The sequence below is a fragment of the Antechinus flavipes genome, chromosome 3 (genome assembly GCF_016432865.1).
Source record: "Antechinus flavipes isolate AdamAnt ecotype Samford, QLD, Australia chromosome 3, AdamAnt_v2, whole genome shotgun sequence".
NCBI classification, from domain to species: Eukaryota; Metazoa; Chordata; class Mammalia; order Dasyuromorphia; family Dasyuridae; genus Antechinus; species Antechinus flavipes.
In genome coordinates, this window is record NC_067400.1 from 9,540,867 (window position 1) to 9,554,160 (window position 13,294).

Consider the following 13,294-nt stretch of genomic DNA (forward strand, 5'->3'; position numbering starts at 1 on the left):
ACACACACATTTTACAGAGATGAGAACTGAAACTTTGGGATAAACTTTGTGGTGCTTTGTTTAAGCTTACCCAGTAAAGAGCTGACTCTCTCCCTGCAAAATGCAGGCAAGGGGACGGGAGAACATCAGGAGATAGCCATGGGAAACAAGGTTTGTACACCACTGCCCCCCACCCAATCCTTTCCATTACTCCTGGGAAGAAATGAAGTAGGATGTTTATGCAGTCATTCAATGACCATGTTGAGAAAGCTTTTTTATTCATCTAACTAACCCGTCCCTACTGACTGCTTTAGAGATTGGTACACTGTCCAGCTAGGGCGTATCAAAAAAATCCTTTAGAATGGCTTACATCAGCATTGTTCTCAGTTTCAGGAAGTCATTATGTTCTGGATTCTCCACTTCCACAACTCCCCAAGGATAGAGACGACCTCTAACCTTTTTGCCTTTGGCTTCGATCAACTGATTAGATCCTACTACTGAAAATGGAATACTAGCCTGTGAATAAACAAGAAAAATTATCCGACAAATTACAAGAAAAACCTTCATCACAAATAAACAAACAAAAAAGGCTCCCAATTCTGTTCAGGAAAACTTTCCATTTCTAAGAGTATGCTAGGATTTTTTTTTTTTTTTTTGATATTTTTATATTCAGAAAGATTTAATTAGGAAAAAACTTCAGAACACAAAGTACAACTCAGGCAAATTTCTCACAGAGCAAACCTTGTTATAACAAATATCTACACAACAAATCGAAGGGACAAAGATTTCCAAATCATCACTAACAACTGGATTTATTTCCTAGTTGAAACACAAAATAATTTGAATAATCTCTACCAGATTCACATAGTTAACTAATGATAATTCTCAATTTGATAAAGACAAACACCAGGATCGACATAAGCATTTTAAGCCGATTCTTACCTTCAGAAGTCTAGTTTGTTCTTTAAAATCCTCATCCTCATCTGATTCTGCATCAGGTAAATGATAAATCTTGATCCCGTGCTCTTCAATTTCATCCAGAACCTGAAAGAGGAGAGTATGGGCAATCAGGGGAGGGGGACATACAGACTTTGAACTTAATAGTGCAGAAAAACTTTCCTCACTCATCAATGAACATGTTCTCTGAACCATGCACTGTGCGAAGTGATAGGAACTCCATGTACGCAGGTACAGTGGATGACGAACACCTTAGCCTGGTGAGAGTGGCTGTGCTGTGAGATGTGTGGGGAGGAATGCTGTTTACTTTTTTTTTTCTTTTTGTTAGACAGTTGGGGTTAAATGACTTGTTCAGGGTCACAGCTAGGAAGTATTAAGTGTCTGAGGTCAGATTTGTTCTAGTCCTCAAGCTGCCCCATGTTATTTACTTCTTAAAAAGGATGCAAAGAGAGGTAGACAGGAGGGTGGATGGGGGAGCTGCTCTCTGACCTAATGGCCAGAATCACAGAACAGCTGATACACCTCAGTGGCAGCTGGGGGGAGAAAACATGAGGAGTCCCTGACTGTGACAGGCCACATAAGTCTCCATTGTGGTTGTTCCAAAGTGCCAGCAGCTCCCGAGTGAGTCTACATGGGGTGAGCCTGCTCATCTCCACCACCATAGCCCCAAATGCCTCCTTATGTCCAGCCCTCCACTGCCTGAGCAGGAGGGAAATGCTTTTTCCCAAGGCCTCCTCCAGCTTGTGCTCTAGGAGACGTATCATACCCTGTGCTCATTTTCACTAGCTCTTCACCAACGATTGCCCCCACACATCAAAGTCTACCTCTAATAGTAAAACCCTTCAGCTGACCATTACTCTGAATTCTCTATATTCACTACTCAGGTTTTAGAAAGAGCTTGTTCTGCACCATTCACTTTATCTGAAGGGCTTGGATTAAAACTCCATCTTGTTCTGGTCCCCCCAGTCAGTATGGGGGCCAGATTGAGTAGTAGTTATTATTGCAAGAACACGGCAAAGAAGAACCTAGAAATCCTGTAAAACCACCCCAAAGATCAAGGAGCAAGATCTACAATGTTCATCAAAAATGACCTCCTGGTGTGGCAGTGGCTGAAGTAGGGAAGCCTTCAAGGTGCTGCTGTTGGGGCCTCCTGGTCATTCTCAGCCATGTTCCAGAAACCCAGGAACACCAGCATTTCGTCTTCTCCTCTCATCCTCTTCTACACCCTTGTTAAGTCTGGTTTTTGACCTCACCATTCAACCAAACCTAGGCCTTCTCCCCATCTTCAGCTCTGGACATTGTCTACCACCTTCTATCCCTTCTAGGTTCTGGTGACACTGATTTTACTCCCAGACGTTGGTGTGGACTTGGAGAAACTTAATCAATTATCTCTATGCAGATGATTCTCAGCTCTCATTACTCAACCCCAAGCCCTCTCCTGACGTTCAGGTTTGCATCTCCAACTGTCTACTGGATGTCTTCACTGGGATGGTCTCAAACTCAACATGTGCAAAACCAGCATCCCCCTCTTCTCTTTCCACAGAAGGCTTTTGTTGGCCACCTGTGGTCGTCTACACAAGAGCCACCGTGGTGCAGACCCAGGCATCCAGGCTGGATCCACTAGGGGAGCTCCTATTTGTTCCAAGTGCCTTCCCTACACTCGGTCTGATTACGTGGCAGCTTCCAGAGGTCTCGAATTTCACGCTTTTGGTCTCTCTCTCTCTCTGTTCTCTCACATCTGGTGAGATTCACCTTTTTTCTATTTGTGCAGGACACCCCATTTCCTAATTTTACCCCTCATCACTCTCTGGCTGCCTCCCAAGCGTGGAATGCCTTCCCCCAAGATCGAGTTATAACTATTTTTCCTTTGGCAAGAGGCCTTTCCTGCTGGTGCTTCCATCTGTGATGGCCTAACATAAATACACCCACCACCTTGCACTTAAAAGCTTTTTTTGCATGCTGTCTCTCTGCCTCTCCCATTAGAATGTGAGCTTCTTAAGGGCAGGGATCAGATTTTTACTTTTTTTTTTTTTTAATCCAGGGCTTTGTTTAATACTTGGCAAACAGTAACAGTTAAATGCTTGTCAATCAACTGGAAATTAGAACAAAGTCCTTCCTTTTAAGTATATGATAATTTCCCCTGTAACGTTCCGAACTGTACTTCTTCTTCCTTATGCTGTCCTGCGTCTTAAAAATGTTTACCCCACACCAAGGCTCTCTAATGATTTCAATCATCAAATTTGTTGGCTCTTGGCCCCCATCACCCAATTTCTCTACCCATTCTCTTTGATCTCTGCACTGCTGACACACAGCCAACTGGTCTTTGTTCCTGGATATGAGAGTCTCTCTGCATTTCTTCCCAGGCTCCTTGGCCCCTGAGCCAGTGCGTCCTCCAAGGCTCTCTGCAGGACCTCTTCATTGTTCTCTCTGCTCTTCTTTCTCCTGATGATCTTGTTCAACGCACTGGTTCAGCGATCACTTTAATGGCTAAATCTTGATATTCATTCTAATCTCTTAGCCATGACTCCATTTCCACATCACCACCTGGCTAGGGATCATCTTTCTCTCCATGTTTAACCAGCATCCTGAAGTCAACAGCTACAAAGAAGTCATCCTCTCCAGCTCCCCGAACCCACCTGTCTTTATTTCCTTGGTCCTGTTGAGGGCGAATTTACTAGTTGTCTCCATTTTCTTTCTTAAAGGGACTGCTATGCTTCTCCCTCACACCCCACAATTGGTCAGCTGCTAAGCCTTGCAGATTTCACATTTCATGCTCACTGGCCCTTCCTCTTCATGCACCTAGCTGCAGCCTTCGTTCAGACTCTCATGACTACCCACCAGAACAATTTTACCATTTTCTAATACTGTTTCTGTAGTGTGGGATTCACAGAGCTACTCAGAGAAATTCTCTAAGACACAGGTCTGACCAAGCTTCCAAGAATGCCTTCCTTAACATACACTGGATTACATGCCAGCTAGGGCAGGGAATACGAGGAAGGGAGGAGGGAGGAAAGACATTGGAACCCAAGGTTTTTCAAGGATCAATGTTAAAAAAATTATCTTTGTATATGTTTTAAAAATAAAAAACTTCAATTAAAAAAAGGAGGGAAGGCTGGTTTCATGAACAGAAGAAATACAGAAGGAAGAAAAAGGGAGTTGTGGGGCTGGCAATCAAGAGACTTAAGAATAGGTGGCTGACAGATGCTAACAATGAAAATGTGCTACTTTTCCAAGCAGAATGGCGGAAAAATTGAAAAAAAGCCGAGTATGTAAGACCCAGTCAAGAAGAAACTGGCTTATTTGTCCCTTCCCTAGGCATTCCTCAAGCACCTGTCACATTCCTTGTCTTTCCCAGAGGCTCTGTTCAGGGGTCCACCACTCCTTAAGGAGGAGAACTCCGGGAGAACAAGTACTCTCTCATTTATCCTGTTTGGATTCCCCACTCAGCAGAGTGCTTGGCCCCTGTCAGTGCCTGACTTCACATGTCTTGTCACCAGGGATGGGAGAGATGGTGGAACTTCGCGACAACTGTGCCTCCTCAGTGACTCGGGCCTGGCAGTCCTGGTTCTGCCCTTTCATTCCATCTCTGCTCTCCAGGGGAGGATCAGCTCAAATTCCTCCATGATTCTTCATCTGACTTGTTCTATGCCTCCTCAGCAAACACCTCACATTACAGCCTGGAGGTGTCCTGGGCTTACTCCAGCTGGATGCACACTGGCAACTGGACATTTTTATTAGTGAAACTTCAGAGCAATCAGGGTTTACTGGTGATCAGTATAGAAGTGACAGTTAACTAGAGTCCTCAAGACCTGTTGAGCCAAACCTCAGCTGTCCCCTTATAGTTTTATAATTGACTGCGGACTCTAAGATAGAAATTTAATTTTCCCTGTTAAATTCTATTTTGATCGCAAAGAGGCAATACAGTGTAATGAAAACAGCACTGGCCCTAAGAATCAGGGGGCATGGGTTCAATCAATCAATCAATAAAGAAAGATGAAAGTCTACTATGTGCCCACCACTTCACTGAGCACCAGATATACAAAAAGGGCACAAAACCATACCCCTGTTCTCAAGGAGCTCACAAAGAAACACAAATAAGCTCTATACAGGATAAGAAGGAAGTAATTAACCAAGGGAAGACTCTCGACTTCAGAAAACTTGATCTAGGCTTCCTGTTGAAGGTGGGATGTTAGCTGTGACTGTAAGGAGGCCAGGGAAGTCAGTGGTCAGAGCAGAGGGAGTGCATTCCAGGCATGGAAGGTAGCCAGAGAAAATGTCGGGAGCTGGGAGGTAGAGTCAGGAGGCCAAGGTCATGGATCAAAGAGAATGGGTAGTAGAGAAGCCTGGAAAGGGAAGATGGGCCAGGGTTAGGAAGGGCTTTAAATGTCAAGCAGCAAATTTTGTATTCAATCGTTGAAGTAATAGAGAGTTAATGAAATGCACTGACTAGATGCGTGCGTGCGTGCGTGTATGTGTGTGTCTATGAGAAAGTCATTTCTGTTCTTGAAAAAAAAATCACTTGAGGGGCTGAGTAACAGGAGGGAGTAGGGACACTTAGGGAAGGTAGACGCATGAGCAGACTACTGCACCATTCCAGGCAAGGGAGCTAAAAGCCTGTGCCAGGGAAGAGAAGGGTTCAAATTCTACCAGACAACTGAGTAGCTGACTCCGGGCACGCTACCATTTTTTAGACTCTAACTCTCATCTTTAAAATAAACTATCCCACTCGCCACCTAACAGGGCTTTTGTTAGGGCTGTAGAATATTTAAATGCTATATAAATAGGTGCTGTTCTTGTTCTTAAATTTCCCTACTAATTATTTCAGTCTTCTGAAGGTTTTTCTAGGTCTTGGTTCTGTCATTTAATCTGGACATCAAACTTCTGTGCTATGAGAATTGCCCAACCAGACTAAAATGTAACTGGGAAATGTTCAATGAAACAAATACAAATACCAGATAGTTCATGTTAATTTGTGGCTTCCTAAATCACTACAGACCATTTTTCTTTAGATACAGCTATCAGATAACAATGACAAGACCTTTATATAGATCATCCCTCAACACCTCCAGGAGCTAACTACTATCTGTACTTCATTTTACAGAAAAGGAAAGGCTGAACCAATTTGCTCAGGGTTCCACAGCAAGTTCCAGTCTGAGGCAGGATCTGAATTCAGATCACCTTCAGACTTGAAAAAGCAGCTGCCTACGTTTTCTTTCAAGTCTAGACAAAAAGGACAGACACACAGCCCACGGCTGAACAACTCTTCCACAAAAACAAGCCAGCCCAATCCCCTTGGACTCCAGTCTCACTGGGGGTCTCTGCTAGGATTGTGACACTGAGCCCAGGTCATTCCCTTCATGCCTCAGCCTGTGACCCCTGTCACCTTAGAAAGGGAAGGAGAGGTCACCAGGATCTGTCCAGAAATCACAGATTGTCTGTTCAAATGGTTTTAGAAATGTGACAAGGCAGAAATTCAAGCTTAACTAGTGACACGTTTGTGTTTTTGAAAAGCAAGGCAGTATCCACTTCTATCTTTCCCTCTTGTGCTTCAACACCTTCCCAAACATTTTAACAATCTCATCATTTTTTAGTAACATGAAATAACTCATGTGGGTCAGAAGGGGATTCACTTGCTCCCCGATCCTGGAATTCCCATATATCTATCCCCAGTCCCTGGGTTCCCATTTCCAGTCTGTACATCATTCTGCTTGAAGGAGAAGACGAGCCAAGCAGGAGTCAATGTGCCATCTTCACTCTCTGCATATTTGTTCATAGGGGCCCCAAGAATTGATCCATTTCCTCAGGATTACTTTGAACACGTACAAGGCCCTCAAGATTCTTCATGAGCCCTCATCTATTCTTTAGTTGTCCTGCCATAATCTCAGGGCCCAGGACTTTTTTTTTTGGGGTGGCCTGGTAGGTATTCCTGAAAAGTCCCCCCTCCCCTTTAGTCAGAAAGTCTAGCTGTAAAGATGACAAAGTATAGTGTTTTCAAGTGAACTTTGATTCACAGTGAAAAATAAAAAAGCCAAACAAACGAAGACCACTCACTCTCTTCTTCAGGCGTTCCCGCTCCTTCAGGGTCAAAGTGTCAGCTTTTGCGATCACAGGCACAATATTCACTTTATTGTGTATAGCTTTCATAAACTCTACATCTAAAGGTTTCAGTCTGGAAAAAACACGAGGGTTACAGGATTACAAGTCCCAATACTTTTCAAATGTATTGCAATTGTCTAAAAAACCAACACTTGGGTCACCCGTCCCATGCCCCACACGTAACACAGAGAAAAAAGGCCTACCCGTGTCCGAAAGGTGAAATGAAGTAGAAGCAGCAATGGACGCGGTTATCTATGATATGCCGTCGATTCAAACCGCTTTCGTCATGCAGATACCGTTCAAATTGCTCATCAATGTAGGAGATGATCGTCTTGAAGCTAAGAACAACACATGGACTTCACAACTCAAGCTCCCCAGAAAGGAGTGTGTTCCCCACTATCCCCTGCTCCCCTTCCTAAATGAACTAAGCTGTTTGGAGCTGGAAGTGCACTGCCCTTCAGAAAATTCTATAAATGATGGCCACATTTCTGAGAAAACCTGTAAAAATCTATGTAATTCAACGGAGCAGCCACAACTCTGAGCTGACTACTCCATACCCTCTTCCCTTTTCAGTTAGGCTATGGGTTAAAAGAGGCTTTTATAACAAAGCCAGATAAAATGGTACTTTCACAGGGAGACCATAGAACGAGCCTGGGCTCGGAGCACCTTTCGCTACATGGACCTCTGCCCATCTGGGTCGGCCTTCCTCCGTCAGGCTCACATGCATGCTCTTCTCGGGCTCCTTCTCTGTGCCTCCTGCTGGGCCTCTAGCTCTAGGCTTTTGGGATGCAGACGACTCTATCGATCCATCTGACAGCAGGGGTGTCAGACTCAATTAGAACCAGGATCACTAATCCACAGGGAAGGTGTACTGGCTGAAATGTTAAGTGGGATGTTTTCTAGGTTTTACTGCAATTTAAATTGCTTATTAAATATTTCTCAGTGATATTTTAACCTGCTTCAGGCCACTTTTGGCTTATGGGCTCTGAGGTCTGCAGCCTCTCCCTGAGTGCCAGGATGGCGGGGGACCTGGCAAAGACCCAGAGAGCGACACCTACAGCAGGCGGCCACCTACCAGTCACGGCAGTTAATTGCATCCCCATAACCGGGTGTGTCAACGACAGTGAGACGGAGCTTGACCCCTCTCTCCTCGATCTCCACCGTGGATGCCTCGATCTGCACCGTCCTTTCGATTTTCTCTAGAAAAGTACACGTTACAGGAGGAGAATTAAATGATGGTTGGCATTCTCATAAATGCCATCATGAGTGCTGAGAAAGTGCCACGTGGCAGGATGGTGGCAGAAGGAAGAAATTCTACCTGAGTTAGTGAAGGGACAGGACTGATCTACCGTTTGTAAAGGTAAAAAAACAAATGAACAAAAAAACAAAAAATAAACTACAAAAGCAAACCAACAAACAAGAAAAACCAATGTTCTACAGACAATGTGAGGGTTTATGTTTTAAAGCAAGCATTGTCAAATATAGAGATGGAGCTGAGCTGGAAGGCTGCTTAGAAGCCTGACTCATTAACCATAAAGGAGGCCCACAAGGTGACCTGACCACATCACAGGTGGAGAAGGGGAACAAGCATTTACCTAGCGCCCACCGTGGGCCAGGCACTTCACAAGTATCACCTCATTTGATTCTCGCAATTAGGTAGCTGCTATTATATCTTCCATTTTACAGATGAAGAAATCGAAGCAGGCAACAGTTAAGCGACTTGTCCAGGCTCACCCAGCTAGTTAAGTGTCTGAGGCTACACTACCCACAAGGTAGAACGCAGCAGCCCGAGGGGCTGAATTCAACCCTCTGACTCCATACCCAAAATCCTTGGGTGGTTGTGAGGTTGTAGCCCACGGAGTAAGAAAGACCAGGAAACAGTCTGAAACTAGTAATGAGTCCCAAAGGGCGCAGCCAGATCATGTGCTAAGGCCCTGCTTCTGGGCCTTCAAAGTCAGTCTGGTGCAGCAATGTGGTGCCTTAGTTCTGATGGGAGAAGGCGGCAATGGCAGTCGTGGAGTAATTTTCTTACCTGCTGCCCCAGGAATGACCCTTTCTGGGTACAAGTCAGTCAAGAACAGGCTATTGATGAGAGTAGATTTTCCCAATCCCGATTCCCCTAGAAAACAAACACAGGTACTGAGTCAGGATTTAGGAATACCAGTCTTTGCTTGTTTAATAAATTGAAACCTTCAGCTATGATTTTCAGGAAGACACAAATGACATCCAGTATGATGCTCCCCTCAGAATACAAATATACAATAGAAAACGAGAGCTGCTGTTCCCAAACATACAAGGCATGTCAAATGTGGGACAGGAGCCATGCTTTTCCTGATCTCGGCCTTCTCCCCAGCATGCTCACACCATTATAGGAGGGACCCACAAAAGAGCCTTGGACCTAAAGGGAAGAACACAAGAGTGTGCCCCCAGAGGAGGCACGGGGCAGCAGGGCCAACAAGGGTCACAGAGGCGGGCAGCTTTTGCCAACTTTATATGAAGGCAAAGACCATGTCTGAAAAAGACCTCGTGCTCTTGGGGACAGCAGCTTTGGGAATAGGTCATATAGGGAGTTAAGAAAGTGAATGGACAGTGAGGAGACAGAGAACAAAGTGGAAAACATGGGAACCGCCATGGGACGACGGCTGTGCGGAGGAACCAAATTCAAGGAGGGCTGTGTAGATTTGCAGACAAACAGCAAAGGGCAGTGATGAGGGAGACACTGGACATGACAAATCAAGCAGGAGCCTGGGGCTGGTGGGGAAGGGTTAAAGGCATTCTATCCATGGGTTCTCACCTATGGCAGGGAAGGAAGGGAAAAGCAGGAAGGATCGATCAGGAGCGGGGACAGAGGGGAGGAGGAAGATGAAGGGCCAGGAAGTAGACTCATCAAGCTCAGTGACTTGGAAGTACGACAGCTTTGGGAGACAGGGAAGGCCCAGGTTTGATCATCCTCTGGGCTGAGCAGAAACCAAAGAGATTGACAAGAGACCAAAGCAGACGTTCCTAAGGTGAAAAGTGAAATCCCTGGGGTTAATAGCACTTTGAGGATGAGGAAACGAGAGGCCAGGGACAGCACTCAGAGGGCAGGGTGAGAATTTTCTGGGGGTCAGCAGGAGGCACCAGCAGGAATGGGACAGAAGATGACAACTGGACAGGATCAATTCAAAATAAAGGAAAAATGGAATGATGGAGCCCAAGCAGAAATGGGGAAGGAGCGGTACAAGAAACTGGGGGTTAGGCCAAGAGAAGGAGTGGGAAGTGAGAGAGGGGTGCTCAAAGGGGTATGGCGTACTCAAGAGAAAGCCAAGGTTCTGGCAAGAAGCACAGAACACGGACCCGGCAGAAGCCATCCTTGGCTTAAATGCCAAACCTGGGAGAGGTCCAGGGGAGCATCATGTCCTGAATGACAACAGGACCAGCCATGCTCCTCCTGTCTTTCCTTCCATTCTTAAGGACTGGGTCTTCCCAATATTTGGCTCAGAAGCTGAGACCACTGAAGTCCAGTGGTAATTTCCCTAATATTCTCTATAGTCAAGGACAATGCAAAAAACCAACAAAGAGTCTCTCCTCCTTCCCCCCCAATCTGTTCACTCCTGTCTTTCTGAATCTTTTGTTCCAGGTTCAACTGTTCTTAGTAGGCCTTCAACTCTCTCAGACTGTTGACTTAGAAGACCCTCTGGGCCCTGGCTATGGGGTCTGGGTTCAGCCTGCCTCTCTTTTTCCTGATCAGGACATGTCTGCTCTCTTCTCTGTGGTGTCCTGCTGATTTTAATTTTGTCAGTAGGTGCTCCTAGACCCCTATTTTGGGTGGTATGAACAAGATGTGACATCTATTTGGGATGTGACATCCCAAAGGCTCTATTCAGTTTTGCAGGTGCTAGTTACTATTCTCAGGTGCAATTCAGGGTCCCCAAACAGTGACCATCTGAAGTGCTATATAGCAAATATTGTCAATCTTCACCAAGTTTCCTGTGGCTATTATTAACTTGATCTACTGAAACCGGAAAAAACAAAAACAAAAACACAAAAACCATGTAGTTTTGCCTCCTGAATTGGGGGTGCTGAATCTGTATTTTTCAGCACAAGTGTATTAAAAATCTTTTAAGTTTAGGAAGCAAAAATTTTATCTTATTAAGATTACTTGTTATTGACATGCTCCAAAAAGTCTCCCATCCATATTAGGCTATTACTTGGAATTGCTGGGAGGTGGGAGTAGGGAAATGACATGGAGAAAAAAAATCAGAATGAGATTCTAGGTTTGCAGTAACATTAGCTCAACAACAGATAAGATAAGTATTATGTTTGGCTTTAGCACACAAAACTAACAATAATTTACTCTTACTAAAATCCTATTGACCATAGATACTTAACTTAAAATATAATGGTCCATAACACTATAATTAGTTTCCTCCCCTTCCTCTCCTCTTCAAAAGAAAAAAAAAACAAAACCAGGAGCTTTCAAGATTTTCGGTTTCCATTTCTAATATTGCAATCTGGAAGAAATAGACTCAGACTGCTAGCTTTAAATTCATTTAATTAAATTTCAGAATATAAAAGGGCACAAATTGATTTCTTACCAACCACCATTAGTGTGAACTCAAAACCCTTTTTCACAGATTTTCGGTGGACTTGATTTGGAAGATTGGCAAATCCAACATAGCCAGGAGTTTCTGGATTTGTAAACTGAGCAGGCTGTTGCTGAAACAAAAGCCAAAATATTATTAGTAACCTTTCATTTAATGAATCAGGATGAGACTATAATATGTACAAAAGTATCAAACATCATGAAGACTTTTCCTTCCTTTTAAAACTGTTATCTTTTTAAAAACTCTTTTATGTCAATAAGCTATTTATCAGAACTAGCACAAAGGCCAAGCTAGGGAAAACCCCGGGGTGGTGGAAGGTGTATAGATAATGAGGAATTCTTATAATTATACTTTATATTTATTTTATTATTTTATAATAATAATAATTCATTATTTTAATTTATAAATATTATTATATTTTATACTCTGTAATTATTATTACACTAATAGTGTATATTACAGAATATGACTGTATTTAATATACTAATGAAGTAATAATATGTATACATGATTGTGTATGTATTTTGAGGACAGGCTTTAAAGTGATATCATTTTTGAAGAGAAACCCAGAGCCAGGATTTCAAATCTTGCTTTGGAGGCCAAATGTCTTCTGGTTCATCAGAAGAACTCCCTTGTTTTAGTGCACAGGGTAAGGGGGTGCAGGATCGAGTCGGGGCCCTCTTTTCCCCAGTCCTTCCCAGGCATCCTCAAGGGCTGGGCTTCCTTTTCTTCACCTTTAACAAAAAGATACTGGCTTAGATTATTGCCCATAATCCTTTCAGCTCAATATCTAAGACCTTCTCCAACCTTTACAATCATTTGGAGTGACTTCTACTAGCAGGATTCTCATTTCACAGATGACACTTAAGTTAGGGAGGCTAGAGGACTTGATAGCTAAATGACAACTCTTACTGTTACTGAAGAAATCAAACCCAGTTTTTCTCAACTCCTGCTCCACCCTCTGTTCATTACAAATGACACTGGCTTTGCTAAAGAAAAACTCTGGGACGGGGAACACTTATTCGGCAGGCAGCCCACTCCACTTTTGGAAAACCCTAGCTATATTTTGAATGAAAATCTGCCCCTATCACATATTCCGTCCTGCTTTTGTTTCACTTCAACATAATGGCATGTGACAAGTGCCATTGCCAAGCATTCCACTTGTGCCTTTTATTCAAATCACTGATGAAAACCAATTTTAGAAGGCGATTTCTTGGCTTGGCCACTGCAGCTTTGGATCAAAATTCTCTCAATTGTACATCCTCAATCCTAGGAATGAAGCAGCTTTTCTGAGAAATTCTGGGTTCCAAGTCCACAATCCCTATTTCTTTTCCCTAAGAAAGCTAGAAGGGAATTTAAGGTAAACCACTGCTCCTAGGCAGTTGGGCAGAGCCATAGAAGACCTGAAAGTGTGTGGTGGAGGAACGAGAAAGAAGAAGAGACAGGTGTGCAGTTATATTTAGGCAATCAGCTTCCTGCATGAAAGGAACTCTGCTCCCTGCAGAAGATCTTCTCCCAGGTGCTGCCGGGAACCTGCAAGTCTGAGGCTCACTCTCCATCTGCACTATAAACACAATTAACTAAAAAACTAAACTGAATCTTCTCCTCAAAGACAAAACAAAATAACTTCAATGTTCCTCATGATCAAAATTTAAAGAGGGAAGAGTGCTAAAAGG

The 13,294-nt window shown here is 43.7% G+C and overlaps 1 protein-coding gene across 1 annotated transcript in view; it reads right to left on the minus strand.

The window, feature by feature from the left end:
* SEPTIN2 (septin 2) overlaps positions 1-13,294 on the minus strand; it is a 32,877-nt gene that overhangs the window by 7,430 nt on the left and 12,153 nt on the right. Inside the window, exons 3-9 of the mRNA XM_051991697.1 lie at positions 11,610-11,730; positions 9,065-9,151; positions 8,108-8,231; positions 7,236-7,370; positions 6,988-7,105; positions 922-1,023; positions 350-495 (exon numbers count right to left, since the gene is read on the minus strand). Coding sequence (XP_051847657.1) covers positions 350-495; positions 922-1,023; positions 6,988-7,105; positions 7,236-7,370; positions 8,108-8,231; positions 9,065-9,151; positions 11,610-11,730 — 833 coding nt within the window. The remainder of the gene's footprint in view (positions 1-349; positions 496-921; positions 1,024-6,987; positions 7,106-7,235; positions 7,371-8,107; positions 8,232-9,064; positions 9,152-11,609; positions 11,731-13,294) is intronic.